General features: G+C 49.9%; 1 protein-coding gene across 1 annotated transcript; it reads left to right on the top strand.

The window, feature by feature from the left end:
• Positions 1-1,195: 1,195 nt before the first annotated feature.
• Positions 1,196-21,967, top strand: LOC132079337 (serine/threonine-protein kinase pim-2-like). The gene is made up of 11 exons (XM_059481861.1): positions 1,196-1,296; positions 8,414-8,540; positions 8,761-8,835; positions 12,288-12,543; positions 12,659-12,687; positions 16,752-16,844; positions 19,464-20,051; positions 20,178-20,228; positions 20,426-20,792; positions 21,436-21,612; positions 21,861-21,967. Exons 1-11 carry the CDS (start codon positions 1,196-1,198, stop codon positions 21,965-21,967), a joined length of 1,971 nt encoding a protein of 656 aa, XP_059337844.1.
• Positions 21,968-22,741: the final 774 nt, after the last annotated feature.

Here is a 22,741-nt window from a genome sequence, read left to right as displayed (position 1 = left end):
CTTCTCGTGCAGAGATTGCACCTGATGAGTTTAAGGTATCAGCCTTTTCTTTTAACGCTCTTCCTGTGTTTGTTCACTTTTCTTTCACTTCCTTCCTTCCTTCCTTCCTTAGGCATTATGGACAGGAGATGGTGAAGATGTTGCTCAATCATCAACAACTTACAACACTTTTGGAACAATGTCTTTCCCCCCGTGACCTGGAAGATATTCTGACAAGAATTAAGAAGAAAGTAAGTGCTGGGCAGGAGAAATGTCTCCTTTGTGCAAGTATTGCCTCTGCTAATATGAGATCAAACATACCAAATCTGTCTTTAGCTCATTCCTCTTCTGCTGAATCATTTTGCTCCTGCGAATGAGCTGTTAATCCTCAGCATGTTCATCTGCAGACCACAAAGGAACTGATATTTTTAGGGAAAAGTGGGGTTTTGAATATTTTAAATATCGGTCACAAAGAGGAAAGGGAAAGAGGAGAAAATGGGTTTACATTTAAGAGTAACCCCCACCATGCTCTCCCTACTCTGCCCCCTGCAAAGCAATTAAGTGAGAATTGTGCTTCTGAAGATAACAGAGTCTTTGCAAAGGACACTGGAAGTAGTAGTGCCAAGAAAATTCCCAAATTTACAAAAGATGTCCAGGTCAATCCTAGTTACTACAATGACTGTCTGTCTTTTGGGAATACTGCCCTGCTGTCCAGCCCTGTGGAGCTGGAAGAAGCTTGGTGAATTCAGCAGCATCCAGGGGAAAATCCTTTATTTGTTTGGGGGGGAGGGATTTTATTTTTTCTATTGACGTTATAGAAGGGAGCCTGCCTTTGTGCAGGCACAGGGAGAGTGAGTGTTGAACCAAATCAACTTCCAACACACTGGGCCAACCCCCAAAGAGTCCAGTTTGTTCTGCTGCTTCCTTCACAAACACTCATTGCCTGCCAGTTTGCATTATTCCCATTTCTGCTCAAGACTAAGGAATTTGGGATTTTAGACTGCTGCTGAGTCTGGTAGCACCCATGACCTGCCTTGGGCTATTGAAAACAAAGAGTTGGCATCACTGAATCTCTGGTCTGTTTCCATCTGTAAGTTAGGAAATGTTTCCCTAAGCCTTGGTAGCAGTGATCCTGGTTTTAACTTGTGTTTTCAACAGGGAATTTCCTGTTTTATACTCTAAAGATTGATGGGGTTTCTCTGTGTCTTTGTCGGGGATGGAAAACCAGAAGGCTGAAGGCCCATCTGTCAAGGAGCCGGTGAAGGAGAGGAACGATGGCTCAGAGGAGCCCCAGGCCACATTGTCTGCTGGCAAACGGTACTGAGCACTTTTGTCAGATGTGACAAAGCACATGGCAAGCTTTACATGCCTCTTCCTCAGGAAAAACTGTCTGGCAGAAATGACCAATGCCACAGATTGTTTCCTTTCCCTACAAATGCTCTAGGATAAAAAATGTCTACTGGTGCATTGTGCTGAACACAACTTCTCTGGAGGGGTTTCCACAAAAATGGAGAGACAAACAGACACCCATTGGTGGCAGCTCAGACGATCCAGTGCAGTGGCAAGGGCAGTGTTGTGGAGGCTGGGAGTGGGCCAAGTTTCTGCTGCATGACTTGGGACAAGTAAATTCAAACAGGGCTTTTTTTCACCTGAGTGGAGATTTTTCAGATGGGTGTTTTGATGAGAAATCTCAGTCTGGAAGCAAGATGCCATTCCACAAAGAAGCAGTTCTCATCCATGTGGTTTGGTCTGGCTGAATCAGGGTTTTCTTACCCTCAAACAGTGCCAAGTTTGAGTAGTAAGGAGCAAGGCAATTCCTGAACAACTTCAGTCAACAGGTGTCTCAATGTGGACTTTTTGTCTTGAAATTCCTGTCCTTCATGTAATCTGCTTGATGGACAGCATGTTTGGTTTATTTCCCCCTGTGCTGCAATCAGCATTTAAGACAGGAATTTGCTCCTTGCTGTCTCTTCATGGCAGCTGCAGAGCTGCTTGTACCTGTTCTGCTCTGATAGCAGAGGGGATTTATTTAGCTCTGTCCTGCTCAGCAGTGGCAGGAAAGTGACCACATGCCTCAGTAGCACAGCTGGCATCTTCCTGTGGTCATGGAAGAGACAGGTTGATCAGGAGAATTGTTCCCAGTGGGGTTGTTAAGCTGTGAATCTGGTCTCTAGGGAAGCAAATGAAATGTGAGTGTAGTTCTGGGGTGTCTGGCTTCTGTTTTTATCTCTGTTACTGATTTTCTGAATCGTTCAAATATGGCCCTGTTTATCTGTTCAGATGCATCTGAGCTACTTTTCCAGATTGTCATGCCTGGTTGCAGAGACACTTCTCCAGAGTGATGAGTTCCCTTATTCTAAGACACACACGTCCCATATGAGGAGGCATTTAAACTTGGCAGTAGTGTCTCTCTTTCTCCACAAAGCAAAGTGACCTGTGTGCCCTGGCAGCCATCTGAAGATAGATCAGATGCATCTCATCCTTGGTTTTCCTGAGTGAGCACTGGTGAGAATGTCACTTGCAGATTGTCTCCTGTAATGATTGTCATGAGGTCCATATTGCTCTTCAGACCATCATGAGTTTCCAGCTTGAAATGACATAATTAGGAAAGCTGCTCAAGATGTTCTGCTTACAATTAACTGCAGGTATTGTCTGTGGCTGCAGATCTCTCCACAGAGAGCAGCAGGTACAACTTTGCCAGGCATTGTCCTGGGGAAGGCTGTGAGAAGATCAGAGAAAAGAATGAGAAACAATTCTTATCTTCACTTGCTGCACCTGTTGTTGTGAACACATGGAATGTGTTATGGAGATTTCTTTACCAAAGGGTAATTTCTTAGTTGACCTCTGGTGATGGTGTTTTGGATTCAGTTGACCAATCTGGTCTGTCTGTATCAGACTGTCTGTGAGGGCAATGAGTTTCAGCATAGCATAGCATAGCATAGCATAGCATAGTATAGTATAGTATAGTATAGTGTAATAAAGTGATGGATCAGCCTTCTGGAATGATGGAGTCAATGCTAATTATTTCCACTATGGGGATGCCATGCTACGATAATTATCACCACCAGGTCCTCATTTGGTTTTATTTCCCAGGGTGAAATCTCCCTCTGATGGACACCTCCTACCCCGTGCAAAAGCCCAGGTCACGTCACCTCCAGCTGTGGAAGAAACGGAGCTGCTCCAGAAGCTTCACCATCTCCTGGAAGCCAAGGGGTTTCAGGCACGGATGGAAGGAGTGGAACTCCTCCTAGACCTGTGCACAACCAGCCCCCAGCTCATCTCCACTAACATTGCCCAAGTATGTGGGGTATCTTCACTGCTCTTTTCCTTTAGCTCCTTTCCTAAACCTGTAGCAGCAAAGTTAATTCAGTGTGTCTTGGCACTCTGTCCTGGCTGTTTGGGACACGCTGGTCCCTCTCACCCAGAATAAATGTAATTCAGGTCCAGGCTTCAGGACAAGTTATTTCAGTCCAGCTGTATTTGTCTGGCAGGTGCCTATTGATGCTGTTCATCAGATGATGGCAGAATTTTCTGCTGGTGTAACTGCTGCTCTCTCCTACTCCCAGCTGGGTGAAGTGAAGGGAATCCAGCCCCTGAAAGCATGGCAATTGTTCTCCAGACCAAAAATGGGTTTGCACAGGGAAGAGAAGAATCAGGCTGGGTTGATTTAAACCCAGTTGTTTTATTTAAGGATACTTCTATATACTCCATCTTGTCTTACACAGGCACAGCTCTGGCTACTCATTTCCATCCTTGTTCCTATTCCTCTTGGTAAAGACAGTGCTCACCCTTCTTGGGAGTCTTTTTTTCTCTTTGGAAAAGGAGGAAAACAGCTAAGGACTCATCTCTGCCTTCTCCTCCCAGTAGCTGCTTTTTCCCTTTCTCCAGGAAAAGCTGCCTGATAATGTGGCTATCAAGGGACTGAACCTACTGTAATGAGAGCTGTACAGCACATTGCATTTCAGAAGTCCACCTGTTACCTAGAGAAATGGTCTGGTGTCGCAGACATTTTTTCATAGAAATCCTTTCTTTGGGATTTGTTCATCTTCTGGGAAGCTGAGGCCCCAGAAGAAGAATGTAAACAATTGTTATTGGCTGGTGTGGAATGTAACAGGTGCAGCGGTGATTTGGCTTCTGTGTTTGGATTTGCTGACCACTTACAGGAGAGTTCGTCCTTCCTTTCTGCTGGACACAGAACTTTGTTATTCATTCTTTTCTATGCTATTCTTAGCTTAGCATCCTCTGCAACTTCTCTCTTTATTCTTTTAGTATAGTTCTAATGTATTATATATTATATATCAATAAATCCAGCCTTCTGATCATCAAACAAGATTCTCGACCACTTCTCTCACCCCTGAAGACCTTCATCAGGTTGCTGTAATAGTCTGGATCCTGGAAGAGATGATCAGAGCCCTGCTCTTTTCCTGGCACTGCCTCTGAGACAAACAAAAGAAAACTTAGATCTCCTCCAGCCATTGTTTTGGCAAAATCATAACTGCCCTCAGTACTTCAGGCAACTGTATAGAAAACCAGGAATTGTAAACATCTGCTTCCATTCAAAGCAAAGGTACTCTTTAGCATTAATAAATGGAATTGATTTAATGATTTATAGATGGAGAAAAATACCATAGGAACCATTCAGTCCCCAGCCAAACCTCTTAGAAGCAGAAGAAAATCTTTCAACCAGCATGAGGTTGCACCACCATTCCAGTGAGTGGCCCACAGGAAAACAGTGACATTGTGCAAGCGAGTGCTGACCTGACAGAAAGGATCACTTTCATCTTTGACATTGCTGACTGCTACAGCCACTCTTCAAACAGGGGCATTTGAATCCAGCTTTCACGTTGCTTGTTCTCTTCACAGATTTTTGAATATTTTGTCCTGAGAATATCTGACAGCCACAAGAAAGTGAAGCAGAGGGCACTGGACATGCTGGCTGAAATCACAGGAGCCCTGAAAGATGCCCTGAACCCGGTGATCATTGGTTTGGTGGAGGGAATAACAAAGAACCTGAACTGAAAGGATCCCAGGGTTCGTGGGGCAGCTGTGAAAGCACTGGGAGAATCCATTGCTCATTTGGGTAAGGCTGAGCCCTGGCAGGGACTCTCCTCAGCTTCGTCTCTGTCTCTCCTGCACAAGAGAGCGCTGAGTGCCTTGACAGCTGCTCTTGTCTGTGGAACACTGCAGCTGACACCCACCAGAGGCTGTGCAGGTGCAGTCCTTATGCACCATCCCCAACAGGCTGGAATGGGATCAGCATTTCCCAACAGTCCCAGGAGCCCTTGGCTCTGTGCTGCTTGTCTGAAGAGCAAGTCCTGGGCTGCAGCTCTGCTACAGTTCAGAGGCAAAGGGGGTTTGGAGTTTGCTTGGGCCCCGTCTGACTTCCCAAATGAACAGCTTTGCTGTTGGCATGAAGGGACACTGACCCATCAGAGCTTCTGCAGGGCAGCCACCTGCAAGGCTCTACATTAGAGGCATTACTGCCTATTTTCCACTTTTCTTCTTTGTCTTCTATTTTCACAGGGGAACTTGTGATTCACCAAGTTCATTTTTTTAGAACAAACACGTATAAACCCAGCTGTCAAGGATGCCTTGTTCCACGTGTTGTTTTGCGTGGGGCAAGATGGCCACAGCAATTAACTACATAGGCAAGGGCTGCTCTAAATTCCTTTGCCACACACATTTATGTCAGCTCTGAGAATGCTGCACTGGGGAAATATGCCTGAAAAAAGGAGTGTTGAAGAGGCAGGTCTTCAAGGGGAGCTTCCACTTTCTCCTCCCCAGCTGCTCTCTGAACTCAGGAACTGCCTGACTCAGTGCCTTTCTGTGACCCAAGTATGGGGCTCTTCCTTTGTGCTCTGGGATGCAAAACCTTTTCACTGCTTCCATGTGACTGAACTCCTGAGGTTCCTGATGTGAAATGTTTTAACACAGCTCCTGCTACAGCAGACAACTTTGGATTTACAACTGTGAGAGGAGAGCTTTTCTTTTGGAATTTAAAACCCTGCCAAGCAGGCTGGAAGGAAAGAAGAAAAGGATTCAAAAATCCACAGAAATGTACTTTATTTTATAAAATGGGGTTGGCACTGCCCTTTCCCTCCCCACTGTTCTTTCTCCTATGACCTGAGAAAAGTGAGCAGGAACGTGTGTTTCCCTTGTAGATGGAGTGTCCCTGCTGAAAGAGTTCAGCTACCAATGGAATCACCTGAGTGGCCAAGCCCTGCTGGATGTCACCGAGCGTATCACAGGCTTGGCCTCCCCTTCTGAGCCCAGAGCTCTTCCCAGGGAGCATTTACAGGGAATGCCTGTGAGCAGACAGCAGAGCAGCTCCTCCAAACCAGGAGGTGCTGAGCGTGTCCCTGCTGCCCCATGGCCAAGGCAGGTGGGTTTGGCAGGTTTTCCCTGGCTGCTGCAGAGCTGGGCAGCACCTGAGATGGGGGCGGCGCTCGGCCTGGGGCTGAGCTCTCACTGGGGCATCTCAGAACCACCTCCAGCAAAGGGAGGGCTAAAAATGCCCCAGCTGGCTCCTCTCTGGGGAGCTCAGGGGCATCTGTGATCTTTGAGGGGAAATGGTGGCAAATGCTGTTTCAAGGCATCAGTTTGTTTTGTCCTCACAGAATTCTTGTTTTTCTCTTGGAAAGTTTTGAGGCTGAACCGTGCAGGGCCTGGGGGTCACAGCTTAGGTCAGAACTCAACAGAGGTATCAGAGGCACGGGTTTAGTGCAAGGCAGCCTCTGGGGCACAGGGACAGAAGCAGAGTGCTGAGGCTCCTGCCTGTGCTGTCAGAGGGGCCTTGGACTGAGCCTTTCAGGGTGTGCAAACAGTGTCTGCCTGGGTCAGCGCTGTCCAAAATGCTACAAATGCAGCTGATAATTGATTCCTCAGAGGAGCTTGCTGTGTCAGCCAGAGCCAAGGAATGGAAAAAGGATAATCTCAATATACAGCAGAGGTGATTGATAGCCTTGCTTTAGCTGGGGCTAAATCCACTGCTAATTATGCCAACATCTTTGAATGCAAGGTTTAATACACTTTGTGTCTTCATTAGGAATCTCAAAAGGGCATGTTCAGTGATTGGGAATGTCAAAGGCCCTGTAAAGAGCATTTGAATAAAGTAGATCTCCAGCAATAGGGAATTTAGTTTAGCTGTTCTTTGAAAAAGAGGTCATCTTTTTCAAAAAAACGATTTAACCATAAATGTGGAGTACTTTAGAAAGAGCAGATGCTCTCTCTGCAATATAGTAGGAACAGACAGGCGCTCCTCCTGTTCAGTAGTCACCAATGTCTTAAATTGCATTTAAACTCAAATGAATTCCCATTTGAAAATGTGTTCCATAACCCTTTCCTGCTTAGCAGAATTGGTTTTGGGTACTTGCAGGAGCTCTTTCATTGTTGCTGACTGCTGGTGGATTAACAGCATAGAGAAAATGAAGTCTCTTCCACCACAGAATATTAAATGGCTGCTAGATAACATTTTGTCTGATCAGAAAACAAGAATGGTCTCCACAGCATTTCAGGTTTTGATCTCTCAGCCAAATCTGCCATGCAAGAAGCCTGTTGGTAGTAACTTTTTGTCTGTGTTTCATATAGTTCAGTTCAGAAAATGAGCAGAGAGATTTCAGAGACAATATGAGAAAACACTCGTGTTTTGGTTATATTTGAGTCCCCTGTGTAGCATTTTTCTTTCTCTGTGCCCTTATTCAAGTGGACATTATAAGAAAAAATGCCATTAAGATTGAGAGGGGAAGTGGCATTAAAATGTGGAGATGCCCAAATGCCAAGGCAATGGGGTCTGGGTAATTCTTTAAGACACCCTGAGGTTTGAAACAGCTCTTTGTTGGAAGCCCCAAAAGCATTCTGCCAAAGACCCCAGCTGGTCACTGATGTTTCTCATCCAGCTGTCAGGCAGCAGCCATCTCTGGTGGGCTGGAGTTTTGAGGTGTGTTCTAACCCTGCCCTTTGCTGTGTGCCACTGAGCACAGGGAAGAGCCAGATTAGACATTTGGCACTTGACATCAAAGCTACAAAAATGGAATAATTTCTTTTATTAGAAATCTCTCAATTTCCTCTTTATGGTGTATTTCCAAATCTTCAGTGTGGCTTTAGACATCTTCTTAATGGAAATCAAAGGCAATTGGACATTTCATTCATTGTTCATGCAGAGATTGTGTACTAATTTAGTAAAGGTAGGAAGTCTGCCGCAGGGACAAGGCTCTGGTTGGAGCAATTAGTGCTGAGGGGTTGGTGGTTCTGTTTCCAGGATGCTCAGCTGCTTTGCCCCTTTCTGGACCAAGGGGCTCTGGGTGCTGTTTTGCTGCTCTTGGCCAGAGAGGCTGGCAAGAAGCAGAGGCAGAGGCAGATCCTTGTTGCAGTGAGGCTGGTGGGTAAGGAGCTGTGTCTCTGTCCCGGCAGTGCTTGTGCAGGGGGTTCATGCCAGGAGCCCTGAAGTCGCCCAGCGCGACGCCCTGCCCGTGCTCTGGCCCTGCCTGGAGAACAAGGCGCTGCCTGTGCGGAGCGCCAGCGTCCGCACCGTGGCCACCAAGCTGGCCTCTGCCCTCTGCAAGGTGATGGGCACCCAGCTGAAGGAATGTGCTGCCAGCAAGCCTCCACATGTGCGGGAAAACCTCTCCAAAATGCTGGGCTGGTGAAGGCGAGATGTTCTCCAGAAGGCTGAGGAAGCGCTGAGTTGGACACCTCTCGATTTGCCTTTTGAGCTGTGCCAAAAATGACAAAATCCTAAGGAAGGGTGTGCATCTGCCCCACTCTCTCCATTGCCCTTCCTAGTCATGGCATGGGGGCCTGGAGCAACTCCAGATTAATGACAAGGTGAAGGCAATCATGGCTCAGCCTCACACAGAGGTGAGGGGGGAGCTGGGCCAATCTCTGCTGGCAGGAAGGGTCTTGTGGCAGCCCAGAGAGGCTGTGCACATTGCCAGGGAACAGCTGTGCCCTGCATGTGCCCCTGCAATGAGCTGTGCTGCTGCCAGTGCCCCTGGAGCTGTGGGGCTGCTGAGCTGTGGGGCAGGCAGAGGAGCAGGAGGGTGCATGTGCAGCTGAGCCATTCCTGGGGAGCACAGGGCTCTGGGCTCCCTGCTGTCCCAGGGCAGCCCAGAGGCCAGGCTGGGCCTGTGCCAGCTCTGGGCAAGTGGCTCAGGGTTTGCCCTGGCCTGCCTCAGTGTCTGCCAGCAGGAGCATGTTTCCCTGTGCAGCTGTTTGGACATTTCCAGGAAATGTGTCCCATGAAATACAGAGCTTCAGATGCTTCAGGTTTGCATTGTGGCCTCTGCTAAACTTTGCCTCTCTGTTAAACTTTGTGTCTCCATTTTGCAGATCTGGCTGGTTACAGTCTTACTGAGAAGTTTTCTCTGGACACTTCTGATATTCTCTCACCCACAAAGTCCTCGCCTCCCCTCCAGAAGAGCTCTCTTTCCTCCAAGCTCAGGAAGAAGCTGCCGCCTGTATGAAGAGTGTTTGCAGATTAGGATTGATTGTTAGGCTTCATAGTTACATCTGTACATATGTTCTGATCTTTAGATACAGTTCTGAATTAATGTGTTTTGATTGTATCTTTAAAATTTGATGACATATTTTTAATTGTATATATTTTATTTTGATGATGAAAAAAAGTAAATAAATAAATAAAATTTAAATAAACCAAGAGGAGAATGTGAGACCAGGACCTGCTAGCCAAGAGATTATGGGAGTGCAGCTCACTCAGTGTGCCAGTATCTCACCACATCCTTTCCTCATTGGGCCTCTCCTCTTCCTCTTTGGCCATGTTTTCTTTGTGTCATCTGTGCTGCTCTTTGTTACTTGGCATTACAACGGGGCCACCATTGACCTGTTTGGGGGACAATGGATCCAAAAGATCCTGTCTAGTCAAAGGTTTTCTACCTAGGTGTGTTCTGTGCTCACCAAAGGCCTGAGCAAATAAACCAAGGGAAGTGTGCCCAAATCCCAAAGCTTTTCTCCTTTGCAATCTCCCACTGATCTGGCTCACAGGTGTCTTCAATCACAATTCCATAGGTAAGAAGAGGTCATGTATTTCACTGGGAAATGATGCACTGCTTTGGCAAAGTCACCTGTATGTATATTTACCCGGGACAGCAGTGCAGCTGTGTTGTTTGCACCTTGTTTGCAGAAGGATGAGTGCCCTGGGAGGCCAATAACAAGTGACAAGGGTTCCTCAAATCTGCACTGCAGCCTGGGTGCCATTCAGCCCAGAGCTAGGGGATCATTTGTTCCCGTGGACCAGTGCTTGCCAGTGGAATGAATTCCTGCACAGCTGGAAGAAGCAATTCTGGATTCAGCTCCAGCTCTTGGTGGGCTGCATGATCATTGACAATGCTGCACTTCCAGAAATTATTCTGCAGTTTCCTTTCATAGTCATTTGAAGCTTTTAAACTTCACATTTCAGTTTGCTTTGCCTTAGGGAAAAACACTTTGGGGCCCAGTGCAAACTGTAACCATTTGGCAGCAACGTCCTCATGGTTGCCTGTTGAAAGCGAAGGAAGCCAACCCACCTTGTCGTTGATCAGCATTGACTTCGATTTATTGATCAATCAGCCACTTTATATAACAGTGTTAATTAACTTCATGCATATTGCAAAATCCAAGGTCACGATAGGTTACAGAGAAAACTCTAACCCCTCCTTTTGTTTACAATACCTGTGGTTTGTCTATTGAAAACAGGATCAGTGTTCTCAGAGAGCCCAAGGACAGAATGTTTGCCTGTTATGGGAAGACTGTCTGAGAATCTTATTGTTTAACAAGTGGTGCTTGAGAGAGCCTAATTATTTATAGAATCAAGCCTGGGAAATGCTTTACAACTACCTTTTACTTTTCCCTCAACTGTATACCTTCATGGCCTCTTTCTTTAAGCCATGCTAGAACCAGACTCTCCACACTTCCTCATTTTTTTTTTCTTTTTGAGAAAGGAGGTTAGTTTGCCAAGTTTTCTCTGTCATCCTACCAACCATATTTTGGATACAACTACAAAGACAAGGTAAAATATGTAAAAGCATTTAAAAGAACACTCAGTATCTCTATAAGGTTCCCCAACCACGGTCTGAGCAATGGCTTTTACCCCAAAGGGTTAAAACCATCCCCAGCTGAGCCATGATGTCCGGCCTTATCAGGCATTGCAGGGTAGGTGGTAATTGGACTAAGAAAAGAAAGCTGTTAGCTGTTTTCATTCATGGGAACCTGGAGAGGAGGCGAATGGCAAGTCTGAAAATGATCCTTTCTGTCCTTGAGATTTTCACATCCGCCTTTTTCTTGGGTCCCTCAGAAAAGTTCAAAATCAGTTTTACAGTCTGTAATCCTTTAGTCATTTGGCTCAAATGGCATCAGCTGGTCGATTCTCAGTCCTTTGTTGATTTGGAGTGGTGGGAAAGCACTTAAAATATTTAACTTAGCAGACTTATTTTCAAATCAACAGAACTTAACTGGCTTCAAATCCTACATAACTTAAACCTAAATACAATTTAAACTTAACAGACTTATTTGTAAATAATGTAAAATCACTTAAATCTAATAAAACTTTAACAAAATCAACTGACTTTAAATTCTATACAACTTAAACCAAATATAATTCAAACTTAACAGAATCTAACTTAACTTAAACCTAATATAATTTAATCTTAACAGTATTTAATATTTAATGGCACTTAACAGACAATTTAACTTAAACTACTTAATAACAGATAAAACTTACTATAGACATAAAATATAGCATTTACTATAACTTACTTACAGGCCTGATTCTAAAATATTAAGCTAAAATAACTTTCTTCACGTGTTTGCTATAGCATTTCTATACTAAAAAGCACACTCACAGCATCTCACTCATACAATCAGTCCAACACATCTTAACATTTTTAAATTTTTCAAAATATCATTTTAGAGTCTGATGTTCCACCGACTGAGCCATCCGGGCTTCTGATGTTAAAGTCCATGTCAATGCAGGTGATTTTAAGACAGCATAACCAATGCCGAGCCAAATCGACCGAAATTTGACTCCCGCATTCTTTTACACTGATTTCTGTTTCACAGTCTGCTGCTAGGAAAAACAAAAGGTCTTTCTAACTTAGGTGAGAAACATCTCGAAAGCAATAGTCCTTGGTGTCGCTTGTTTATTTTTACTGGTTTCTTAATTGCAGTAGGAATCTTTTGTTGACAAGAGTCACAATTAATGCGGCTGTTAGGTCTCACACTGAAGCGCTCCCGCTGTAAAAGCGCTCTGGTCCCGCGGCGCTTGTGTCAGAGCGGGCGAAACTCCCCCCCCCGCGCTGAGCTTTTTGTTTCGCAAGATTCGCCAGCGGGCTGAATCACAGCGTGCGCTGCAGACACCGCTGGTCGGGTCGCTCCCCCCGCGGCGGCGCGGCTCGGCTCCCGCGCGGTGGCTCCGCTCTCCCCGCCGCTACAGCGCAGCATTTCAGGCGGTCGCTCGCCGCGGCTGCTCCCTATGGCGGAGCGCCCGTGCAGAGTTCGGAGTAGCACAGCCCCGCAAGCGCCACGAGCTGCGGCCGCTGTCTTGCACTCAGAGACATAGTGAAAAAGTGCACCGTACATCACCCACCATGGCTGGCTTAGCTTCTTGACAGTTTTATCACTTTCTAAAGTAGCCTCCCATAACAAATCACCGAATTCACGCCATTCCGTTAACTCGTAAACCATATAGGGGATAAGGAAAACCCCTTTACCGTAGCCGTAAGTACAAAGTCCTGTAAATCCTTTTGCCAATCTACCCCCTTAATTTGCTTTTTTTGTAAAAAGATAGTCAATAATTCATATGCTGCTTGCCCTTCAATACCTAATTAATCAGCGCTGAATGCAGCCTCTTTCAAGGTCCATGCAGCACCTATCAGTCAGGCTTGTCTTTACGGTCACTTGAGGCAAGACGCGTCTTCAGCTTCTTTTTGCGTTTCTGCCGTCCCGTTGCTGAGGACCTGACCCTTTCTTTGCTTCTTCATGGTGAATTGCTGTATCACGTCGAGTAGGTCACCATTATGTTGAAAGCGAAGGAAGCCAACCCACCTTGTCGTTGATCAGCATTGACTTCGATTTATTGATCAATCAGCCACTTTATATAACAGTGTTAATTAACTTCATGCATATTGCAAAATCCAAGGTCACGATAGGTTACAGAGAAAACTCTAACCCCTCCTTTTGTTTACAATACCTGTGGTTTGTCTATTGAAAACAGGATCAGTGTTCTCAGAGAGCCCAAGGACAGAATGTTTGCCTGTTATGGGAAGACTGTCTGAGAATCTTATTGTTTAACAAGTGGTGCTTGAGAGAGCCTAATTATTTATAGAATCAAGCCTGGGAAATGCTTTACAACTACCTTTTACTTTTCCCTCAACTGTATACCTTCATGGCCTCTTTCTTTAAGCCATGCTAGAACCAGACTCTCCACAGTTGCCAGCTTCTGATGTTACACAATGTCACCTGGCTGCCTGTGTTTGCTTAGCTCTGGGTCTAGTCCCGGCCTAGTAAAGCCCAGGCAGGGTGGGACATTGCAGGGAAAATTGGTCCATGAGCTTATGGGGTTGCCATCAGCAGCAGAGTCAATGTGCCCTTTGGGGATTCCTCTGGAGACAAAATTAGGGACCTACACCATGCCACAGTATTCTCTTAGACCGTTCTAAAATATCCTAGAAAAGGCTGTGAAACTTCACACCTCCTTGCACACCCACTGTTTGAAGAGGGGCATTTTTGTCCCTCCTCAAAGTCATTGCTCTTGCACACCAGAAACATGAACATCCACCAACAGGAATGATGCATGGTCCTGCTGCTGCTGCTCCAGAGCACTGGGCAGTGCAGACCTGGGTATTACCAGTATGAGCACTTAATTAGCATTTCATGCTCCTTCAAACTATCCAGATCTCAGGGCTTTTTGTTTCAAAGCAGCCACTGCACCATCCCTAGGGAAGAACAGGAACTGGGAAATAGCGACTGCCAGCCTTGCAGGGGTGTGAGAGAAAACCTGAAGTGTCTGCATCAAAAGATGAATGGGAAGAGTGTAATGGCCAAAGCAAACACTTCGTTAGGATAGCAAGAGCAGTTCTTTACTGCATGCTTGCATGAAGGTCATTTGGGATCTCCTTTTTGTGTCTCATGCAGAAAAGGAGCTCTTAATAATACCACGCTACTTAAACCACATTGGGACGCAGCTCTGTAGTGGTTCACAATGAAGCAGACGGCCTGCTGTGTCACTGCCAGCCCTGCTGAGCCTGCGAGGGACTGTAGTGTATCCCATGCCTGTTTTGCCTCCAAGCAGAGCTTGGTTTTCCTTATTAGTGTGGAGTAAATACAAGAGTAATAAAATGGACAATTAAACTGGCCACTTTGGAGGATATGCTCATGCTTTGGCATGTCAGTCCTGTACCTCATGCACCCAAGGCTTGTTACTCATCATGAAATATTTTAACAAAAAAACCTCAGCTCTCATGTTACATCTGAATAAAACTGCATCAGATCATCAAGAATTCTGCTGTCAGGAACAAGACAAGAGCCTTCCGACACTCACTTGCAGCTGTCCTGGATTGCTGCAGCCCTTTGTGCAAAGCTGCTGCAGACAGAGTGTTTGGAGTTGGTTTGGGCCTTTATGAAAGATCTGTGGAGCAGTGTGCAGGGCTCTCCTGGCAGGAAACTGTTTGTCCAAGCCCAGGGACACGGTGCCGGCAGGAGCGGAGCGGCCCCGCTCCCAGCCCGAGAGTCTGTGGGCTGAGCCACGCCGGGGAGACAAGGCAGCGAGGGGCTCCAGCCCAGCTGCTTCACTGCCCTGCCCGCCCCATGGAGCTCTGCCGTGGGAGAAAGCCGACACCGGATGAGTCCCCGAGCTTCCATCAGCTGCTGGAACTGCTCCGTGACAGCTCCTGTTCTTCCGAGAGAGACCCCGGCGCCTTCTTGGAACGCGTGTCATGGGGGATTCTGTTTGATAATAAACTGTTGGGGGTTTTCCACTTTCATCTATCAGTAATAATTTCCCATTGCTGGAAAGGGATTGCAGGAACACTACAGAGGAAATGATTTGTTGCACAATATCGTGTTTGAAGTTGTCTCAAACTGTGTGAGACAGATGGCTTCACACAGGAGCATCCCCAAGGCTGCTGAGGGGAAGGCACAGAGGAAGACAAACCCAGTATTTCTGAGGGAAACTCCTTGACACCAAACCAACCTGAGTTGTCAAACAGCAGACCTGATGTTTCGAGACATGGGCCACAGGGGAAACCTTTCAGTGTGTTTGGTCCAGGCTGGGCTATGCTTGAGGAAAAGGTGTGTCAGTGTGTTGGATAATACTCTTTTCTTGACCTAGAGATGGGGCAACTGAGAGGTGTTTTAAAAACTTCTATTCCATTTTCAGTCTCATGAGAAGGGTGAGACAATACAGATGTTATAATACGCGCCATCACAATCAGAAGCCAATTACTTCCTAATTATAATACATTATAAGCGTTTCTTGGTCTATCAGCCTTTTGCCATGCCATGTTGTAGATGCCTTAAAGCCAATTATTTAAAACTACTCTTTGTGGGTCCCACTACAATGCATCTTTCATAGCTCTGTTTTTCCAAAATCTTATTTGCAAGGCCATCTTTTGAAACTTTTTTCCAGCTGCATTTCTCTCTCAACAATATCTGTCCTATTCCATGGAAATTTTTAAGTTAGCATTTCTTGTCTCAAGATTTATATACAGATTCATACTTTGTGGGCCTTCTATTAGGCTCTAAAAACTTTCTACAAATCCATTTCCCACATCAGTGCACTTGGCTCCTTCTCTCCTCATTGTGCCTGGCAAGCACAGGAGCCCAGAGCTCCTGCAGAACCCATCCCAGCACTCAGTGGGAGCAAACTTGTGTCCAGTCCTCACCCGGAGCTGCGGTGCCCAGCATTCCACCACTCTGGAATGAGGAACTGTTCCTGCTCTTTCAGAAGGAGCTAAGGAGCTTTGGCCTTCAGATCAATTGTCTGCAGGCTCCTGCAGTGCCTGGTGCTGCTCCCTTGCCAGCGGCACCCCAGGCCAGGGGGGCACATCTGGGCTGCTGTGTCTGGCTCTGGGGCTCCCTGTTCTGGGCAGTGAGGAGGAGCTGCAGAGGCTCTGCAGGACTGACAGGATGGGCTTTGGGGCTGGCAGGAGAAGCTGAGGGTCCTGGGCTGCTGGAGCTTCTGAAGAGGAGGCCTAGAGCTCCTCCTGCAACTGGTCCAAGGGTAGTTCCAGAGAATCCCAGAATTAGCAAGGTTGGAAAAGATCTTGGAGATCATCAAGTCCAGCCTGTGCCCTGAAACCGCCTTGTCTCCCCTGAGCCTCCTCTTCTCCAGGATAAACAACCCCAGCTCCCTCAGCTGCTCCTCACAGGACTTGTGCTCCACACCCCTCCCCAGCCTTGCTACCCTTCTCTGGACACGCTCCAGCCACTCCATGTCCTAAATTGGGGGCCCAGAAGTGGACACAGCACTCAAGGTGCTGCCCAAGCAGTGCTGAGCACAGGGGAAGAATCCCTGCCCTGCTCCTGCTGGCCACACCATTCCTGAGCCAGGCCAGGAGCCATTGGCCTTCTTGGCCACCTGGGCACACTGCTGGCTCATGTCCAGCCTGCTGTCCATCAGTGCCCCCAGGTCCCTTTCTGTCTGGCTGCTGTCCAGCCCCTCTGGCACCTTGCTAAAGGAGGGAGGCAGGGAGGGAACGGGTCCAGATCCAGTCCTTCCTGAAATGTGGTGTTTGCTGGCACTGCCAGTTCCCAGATCTTGATATTTCCCTATTCTGGTACAGCCCAAGTCCAGCAACTTGCTGGCAAAGAAATCCAAAACCAAGCAAAGACCTGGTACCTACAGCAACCCGATCTCGGGTTTGCTGACACCACCAGTACCCAGATCAGGAATGTTTCAGATGCCTGCACAGCCTAATTCCAGCAGTTTGCTGGCATAGAAAATTAGCATCTGGAAATTTCTCAGTGCCAGCAAAACCTAAATGCAGCAATTTTCTGGCAAAGAAAGCCAGAACCCAGCAGCTTCCCGGTGCTGCCACCAGCACCACCCAGATCTGGTGTTTGCTGCACAAGTGCCCCGATCTTGAAATTTCCCTGTCCTGGCACAGCCCAAGTCCAGCAATTTGCTGGCACAGAAAGCCAAAATCCGGCAATTTCCTGATGCCAATACAGGTGCCCAGACCTGGTGTTTGCTGCCACTGCCAGTGCTCACATCTGGATATTTCCCTGTTCTGGCAGAGCCAAGTCCAGCAATTTTCTGGTCAAGAAAGCCAAAATGTGGCAATTCCCTGCTACTGTCATTGGCAATGCCAAGATCCGGTGTTTGCTGACACCACCAGTGCCCAGATGCGGGAATTGCCCGGTGCCAGCACAGCCCAAGTCTAGTGATTTCTGGCAAAGAAAGCCAAAACCTTGCAAATACCTGGTACCTACAGCAACTCAATCTTGTGTTTGCTGACACCACAAGTGCCCAGATCCAGAATTTTTCAGGTTCCTGCACAGCATAATTCCAGCAATATGCTGGCACTGAAAGTTAGCATTTGGCAATTTCCTGGTGCTGGCACATTCCCTACCCAGATCTGGTGTGCACTGGCACTGCCAGTGCCCACATCTGGCAATTTCCCTCTTCTGGCACCACCCATGTCCAGAATTTGTTGGCAAAGTAAGCTAAAACCTGTCAATTTCCCCTTGCCAGCACTGCACAATCTGGAGTTTGCTGGCCGCAGGATCCCAAGAAATAAGGAAGGAAAGAAGGAAGACAAAGAGGAAGGCATCCAGATACAGTCCTGCCTGGAGCCTGGAGCCTGAAATGGGCTGTTTGCTGCCACTGCCAGTGCCCAGATCTGGAAATTTTCCTATTCTGGCACAGCCCAAGTGCAGCAATTTGCTGGCACAGAAATCCAAAACCTGTGGCAGCTTCCTCTTACTGGCTCTGGCACCACCCACATCTTGTGTTTCATGTAACCAGAACCCAGATTTGGAAATTTCTCAGTGCCAGCAGAGCACAAATCCAGCAGATTTCTATCACTGGCAACGACATCACCTAGATCTGGTGTTTGCTGGCAACGCCAGTGCCCAGATCTGAAAACTTCCTAGTGCTGGCACAGCCCAAGTCCAGCGATTTGCTGGCACAGAAAGCCAAAATTTGGAAATCTGCAGGTTCTGGCTCCAGCACCATCCAGCTCTGGTGTTAGCTGAGACCACCAGTGCTCAGACTTGGAAACTTCCTGATGCCTTCACAGCCCATGTCTAGCAATTGTTTTTTAGCTAGCTGGGGCAGGGAAGTTCCTTGGACTGTGACTTTCTTTTTTCTTGGAACTGTTTACACCTGCTCTGGACTGAAAACCCAGACAAACACCGACAGCAGCAGCTCACACCTGTGGCCCCCCGAGCTCTGGGACGCTGCATTCCAGCACCAGAGGGACTTAGAAGAGACCGAGGGAGCCAACTACAACCCACAAAAAGGACCTTCTGAATTTGCCATCTCTTCAGCACTGTCCGAGGTTTTATTTAATATTATTCATTTTTCATGCTTGTGAATACTTTACTTGTTAAACAAACTGGGGTTTTTAACTTTTCTCAAGGGAAGTCTTTTCCTGAACTAGTCGGGGAGGGGACGCTTGAACTTGCTTTCTAGATGGACCCCTTTTGGAGATTTCCTCCCAAAATTTGCCCTAAACCAGAACAGTCACAATGAAAACTTCACATGTGGCATAATTCCCTGATGGAAAATCTTGCAACAGAAACTTGACCTCGTTCTCCATGAGAGGTTCTTGGGGAGAGCAGACAGGAGGAGATTCCTGGAAAACTGAAACAGCTTTCCAGAAGTAAAATGAAAATGAAAGAAACAATCTAAGATGTTTTCCCTTATCTATTTCTATGCTCCCCTTTTTCATGTTGCATCCCAGTAATTCCAGATGCATCTCATGTCTAAGATCGATGACGTAGTGATTTTTAGACACTAAAATACCATGAGCCACACACAGTTTTCCTTCCCCTGTTTTTACTGCAAAGCAACACTGGAGATGTAAGTGCAGTGCTGGGCTCAGGTAGGAATCCTACCCCACGGGAAGGTGGCCCGACAGTGTTTGCCCCTCAGCAAGGACAATGCCCAGCAGCGAGCGAGGGGATCGCTGTGCCAGTGTGCAGGAGTCAGGGCTCTGCATCCGGGCTCAAGGCTGCAAAGTTCCCGTGTTTGGGCAGACGGAGGGGCTGTCCCCGGGGCGCGCGGGGCTCGAACGTGGGGCTCGTGGGGCGAGCGGGGAACGGACACGGGGACGAACGGCCCCGGTGCTTCAGTTGCAGCGGCGGCAGCGGCGGCAGCAGCAGCGGCGACAGCAGCAGCAGCAAACAGATAGTTTTAAGCACTCTTTCTATTTCTCTTTTTCTTTCTCTTCTTCTTTCTCTTTCTCTCCCTTTCCCGCTGTCGGGCACCCTTCTCTCGGGGTCCCTTGTCCGGCGTCCCTCTCCTCTCCCCTCCTCCCTCTCCCCTGCAGGGCCGGGCCATGCCCCCGGCCCGCCCCCGGCCCCGGGCGGGGCTGCCCCGTGCCCGGCCCCGGCCGTCCCGCCACGGTCTCGCCTCCGCCCGGCTCTGGGTGTACTGGCGGTGGCGCTGCTGGGCGGGCATCAGTGCCTGGGGCTGGGGCGGCATCGCCGCCCTTCGGCTCCGCCTGGCCCGAGCCCGGCCCCCGACCCGACCTCGGCCCCGCCCCCGGCCACAGCCCCGGCGCCGGCTCCGGCCCCGGCTTCTCCCGCGGCCCGCGGAGCACACACGCGGCGCGGCCGCTCCCGCCGCCTCCACTGCGGCTTCCCCGGCCCGAGCTCCGCCGCTCGGCAGCGCGGCCGCCGGCCCCGAGCCTCCCGTGCCGCGTTCCCGGGAGCGAACGCCCGGGCATGGCCGGCCCGGGGCGGGTGAGGGGCGCTCGGGGGCCGTTGCTGGACCCGGGCCGAGCTCTGACAGCCGCGTCCCGCCCGCAGGGACGGCGCAGGAGGCCCTGCAGGAGCGGTACCGGCTGGGATCGCTGCTGGGGCGCGGCGGCTTCGGCAGAGTTTTCGCGGCCACGCGGCTCTCGGACGGCGCCCCGGTGAGCGGCGGGGCCGGCGGCGGGCGCAGGAGGAGGAGGGGATGCAGGAGGAGGAGGGCGGAGAGCGGAGGATGGGGCTCGCAGTGCGGGCAGCGAGCTCACCCCGCTGCTGCCCTTGGCTTGCAGGTGGCCATCAAAAGGGTGCCACGGAACCGCGTCCGGCACTGGGGCGAGCTGGTGAGTGAGCGGGGCCAGCAGCCGGGGCTGCCGGCCGGGGATGAGCCGGGGCCCGGCACGGTGGGAGCCGCCAGGACGCCCCGAGGGAGAGCGGGCGTGGGGCCAGCGCAGGGCGCAGAGCATCCCGGGCTGGCTGAGGGCTTCCCCAGGCCCGGCACGGCATCGGCCCCACTGACGGCGTCGTGCTCCTTCCGCAGCCCGACGGCACCAGCGCACCCCTGGAGGTTGTGCTGCTGACCAAGGTGTCTACTGACTTCCCCGGTGTGGTCCAGCTGCTGGAGTGGCTCGAGCTCCCCAACTGCATCGTGATGGTGCTGGAGCGGCCAGAGCAGTGTCAGGACCTGCAGCGTTTCATTCGGGCACGGCGGTTCCTGCCCGAGGAGGAGGCGCGGGAGCTGTTCCGCCAGGTGCTGGAGGCCGTGCGGCACTGCACCAGCTGCGGGGTCCTGCACAGGGACATCAAGCCAGAGAACATCCTGGTTGACCTGGACACCGGGCAGGCCAAACTGATTGACTTTGGCTGTGGCACCTACCTGCAGGACACAGTCTACACTCACTTTGCAGGTGAGCCTACACAGGGCTGTGCTCCCGCTGCTGACATCTCATGGCCCAACATCTCCCAGCCCAAGCTGGCTGTGGCAGCGGGGATTCTCCCTTTTGCTGCCAGTCAGGGCACTGAATCTTCAGCTGAGTTGATTTAGAGCAGGGCTGGGTGGGCAGCCATCTTCCAGCCCTGCTGGCAGCCTTTGCCAGCCACTCTGCCCAGGACTGGGGCTTGGCTGGGGCAGCCAGCCCGACCAAAACCCCCCGTGGGTGGGGGTAGCAGAGAGGGAGGGCGGAACCTGTGCCCCAGCCACTTTGGTGTGCAGATGAGAGGAAGGGCTTGGACTGCTCCACTCGCCCTGTTTGCCTTGGCTTCATAATATTTTTGGGGCAATGCAGGCAGGGAGGATATGGGCAGGTTTTTTCCCCAGCATAGAGTGGGTTTTTCCTTTACATGTCATGGTTGAGCCTAGCCAGGGCTGCCCTCTTCCAGCACCAGAGGCTTCTTTTCCAACCCTAACTTTGTGCACAAGTCCCAGGTGCTGGCGAGAGGGCAGTGGTCACCCTGTGTGCCCCTGATGCAGCCCCCGCAGGTGCAGGGATGCTGGGGCCAGGCTCTGGGAGAAGCAGCATCCCCCTGATGAACTCCATCTGTATTCCATAGGAACACTGTCGTACAGCCCCCCGGAATGGAACGACTTTGGCTGGTACCATGGCGAGGCAGCAACGGTCTGGTCCCTGGGCATCCTGCTGCACCAGATGGTCTGCGGGGAGCACCCTTTCAGGAGGGGCCAGAACCTCAGCTGGGGCCAGCTCCCGCTGCCACAACGGCTCTCTCAAGGTGGATCCTCTTGTCTGGGCACGGGGGGAATGCCAGTGCTGGGAGCCAGCAGCGGGGTCGTGGGCATCCCGCTCTGGCAGCTGCTGAGGAGGTGGCACATGTCCTGCTCTCCTCCAAAACAGGGAATTGATGGGAAAGTTTAGGCCCAGCTCTGAGCACATCCAGCATGGCCTGGGCATGGGAATAGTGGGGCAAAGCAGACAGGAGCCTTCTCTGGCTGACCTTCAGTTTCTGCTTTTTCTCCCCAGAGTGCAAAGACCTGATCAGGTGGTGTTTATCCGTGAACTCCTTGGACAGACCCACACTGGAAGACCTGTTCTGTGATCCTTGGATGTGGGATATTCCTCTGCCATAGAAGAAGGGAGAGAGCCACAGGCACACTTTGATCCAGAGCCCTGGTAAGTTCCTACTCCACATGTGCCTTGGCAGTCAGAAGCAAAGGAACCCAGAGTTTTTTGTGCTGCCAGTGTCACAGCACCGGGGTCATGGGATGGGAACACGCAGCCCTTGTGCTGGAGCTGAGCTGCTCTGCCCAGCACTGGTGGCCGCCATCCCAGCTGGTTTTGCTTGTCCTGGTTTCCTGACAGCTGGGGCCCTGGGCAGAGCCCTGAGAGCCTGGTCTGCCCCCAGGGAAGGAGAAGGAGCCCCTGGAGAAGCTGTACCGGGTGGGGATGATGCTGCTGCTGCTGCTGCTGGAGACAGCAAGGGTGACATCAGTAATGACAAGCTCTTCTCAGCCTGGCCACGGGAGGCTGAAGGTGATGGACTTTGATTCTGGCACCTTCTTCAAAGCCAAACTCCACAGGGAATTTGCAGGTGAGTCCCCACCCAGGGAAATTCTGCCAGATTTGGGCATTGCCCAGCATGGCGGGGAACCAAAGGCTCCCCCTTTGCTGGGGCAGATGCAACTCATTCTTCAGTGGCTGCCCAGCTGCTTTTGGCAGGGCTGGGAGGATGGGCTGGGGTGGGTACGAAATGGGAGTGGGCTCCTGGCCCTGCCAACAGCCCCAGCACCCACCGTGCCCCGGGCTGGGGCTGGGGCAGCGAGCCCGACACAAACAAAGCCCATGGTGGGAGCAGAGGTGGGACTCCAGAACCTGTGCACAGCTGCTTTGCTGTGCAGGCAAGG

The sequence above is a fragment of the Ammospiza nelsoni genome, chromosome 14, assembly GCF_027579445.1.
Source record: "Ammospiza nelsoni isolate bAmmNel1 chromosome 14, bAmmNel1.pri, whole genome shotgun sequence".
Taxonomy (NCBI): domain Eukaryota; kingdom Metazoa; phylum Chordata; class Aves; order Passeriformes; family Passerellidae; genus Ammospiza; species Ammospiza nelsoni.
This window is presented reverse-complemented; position numbering and strand designations above follow the sequence as displayed.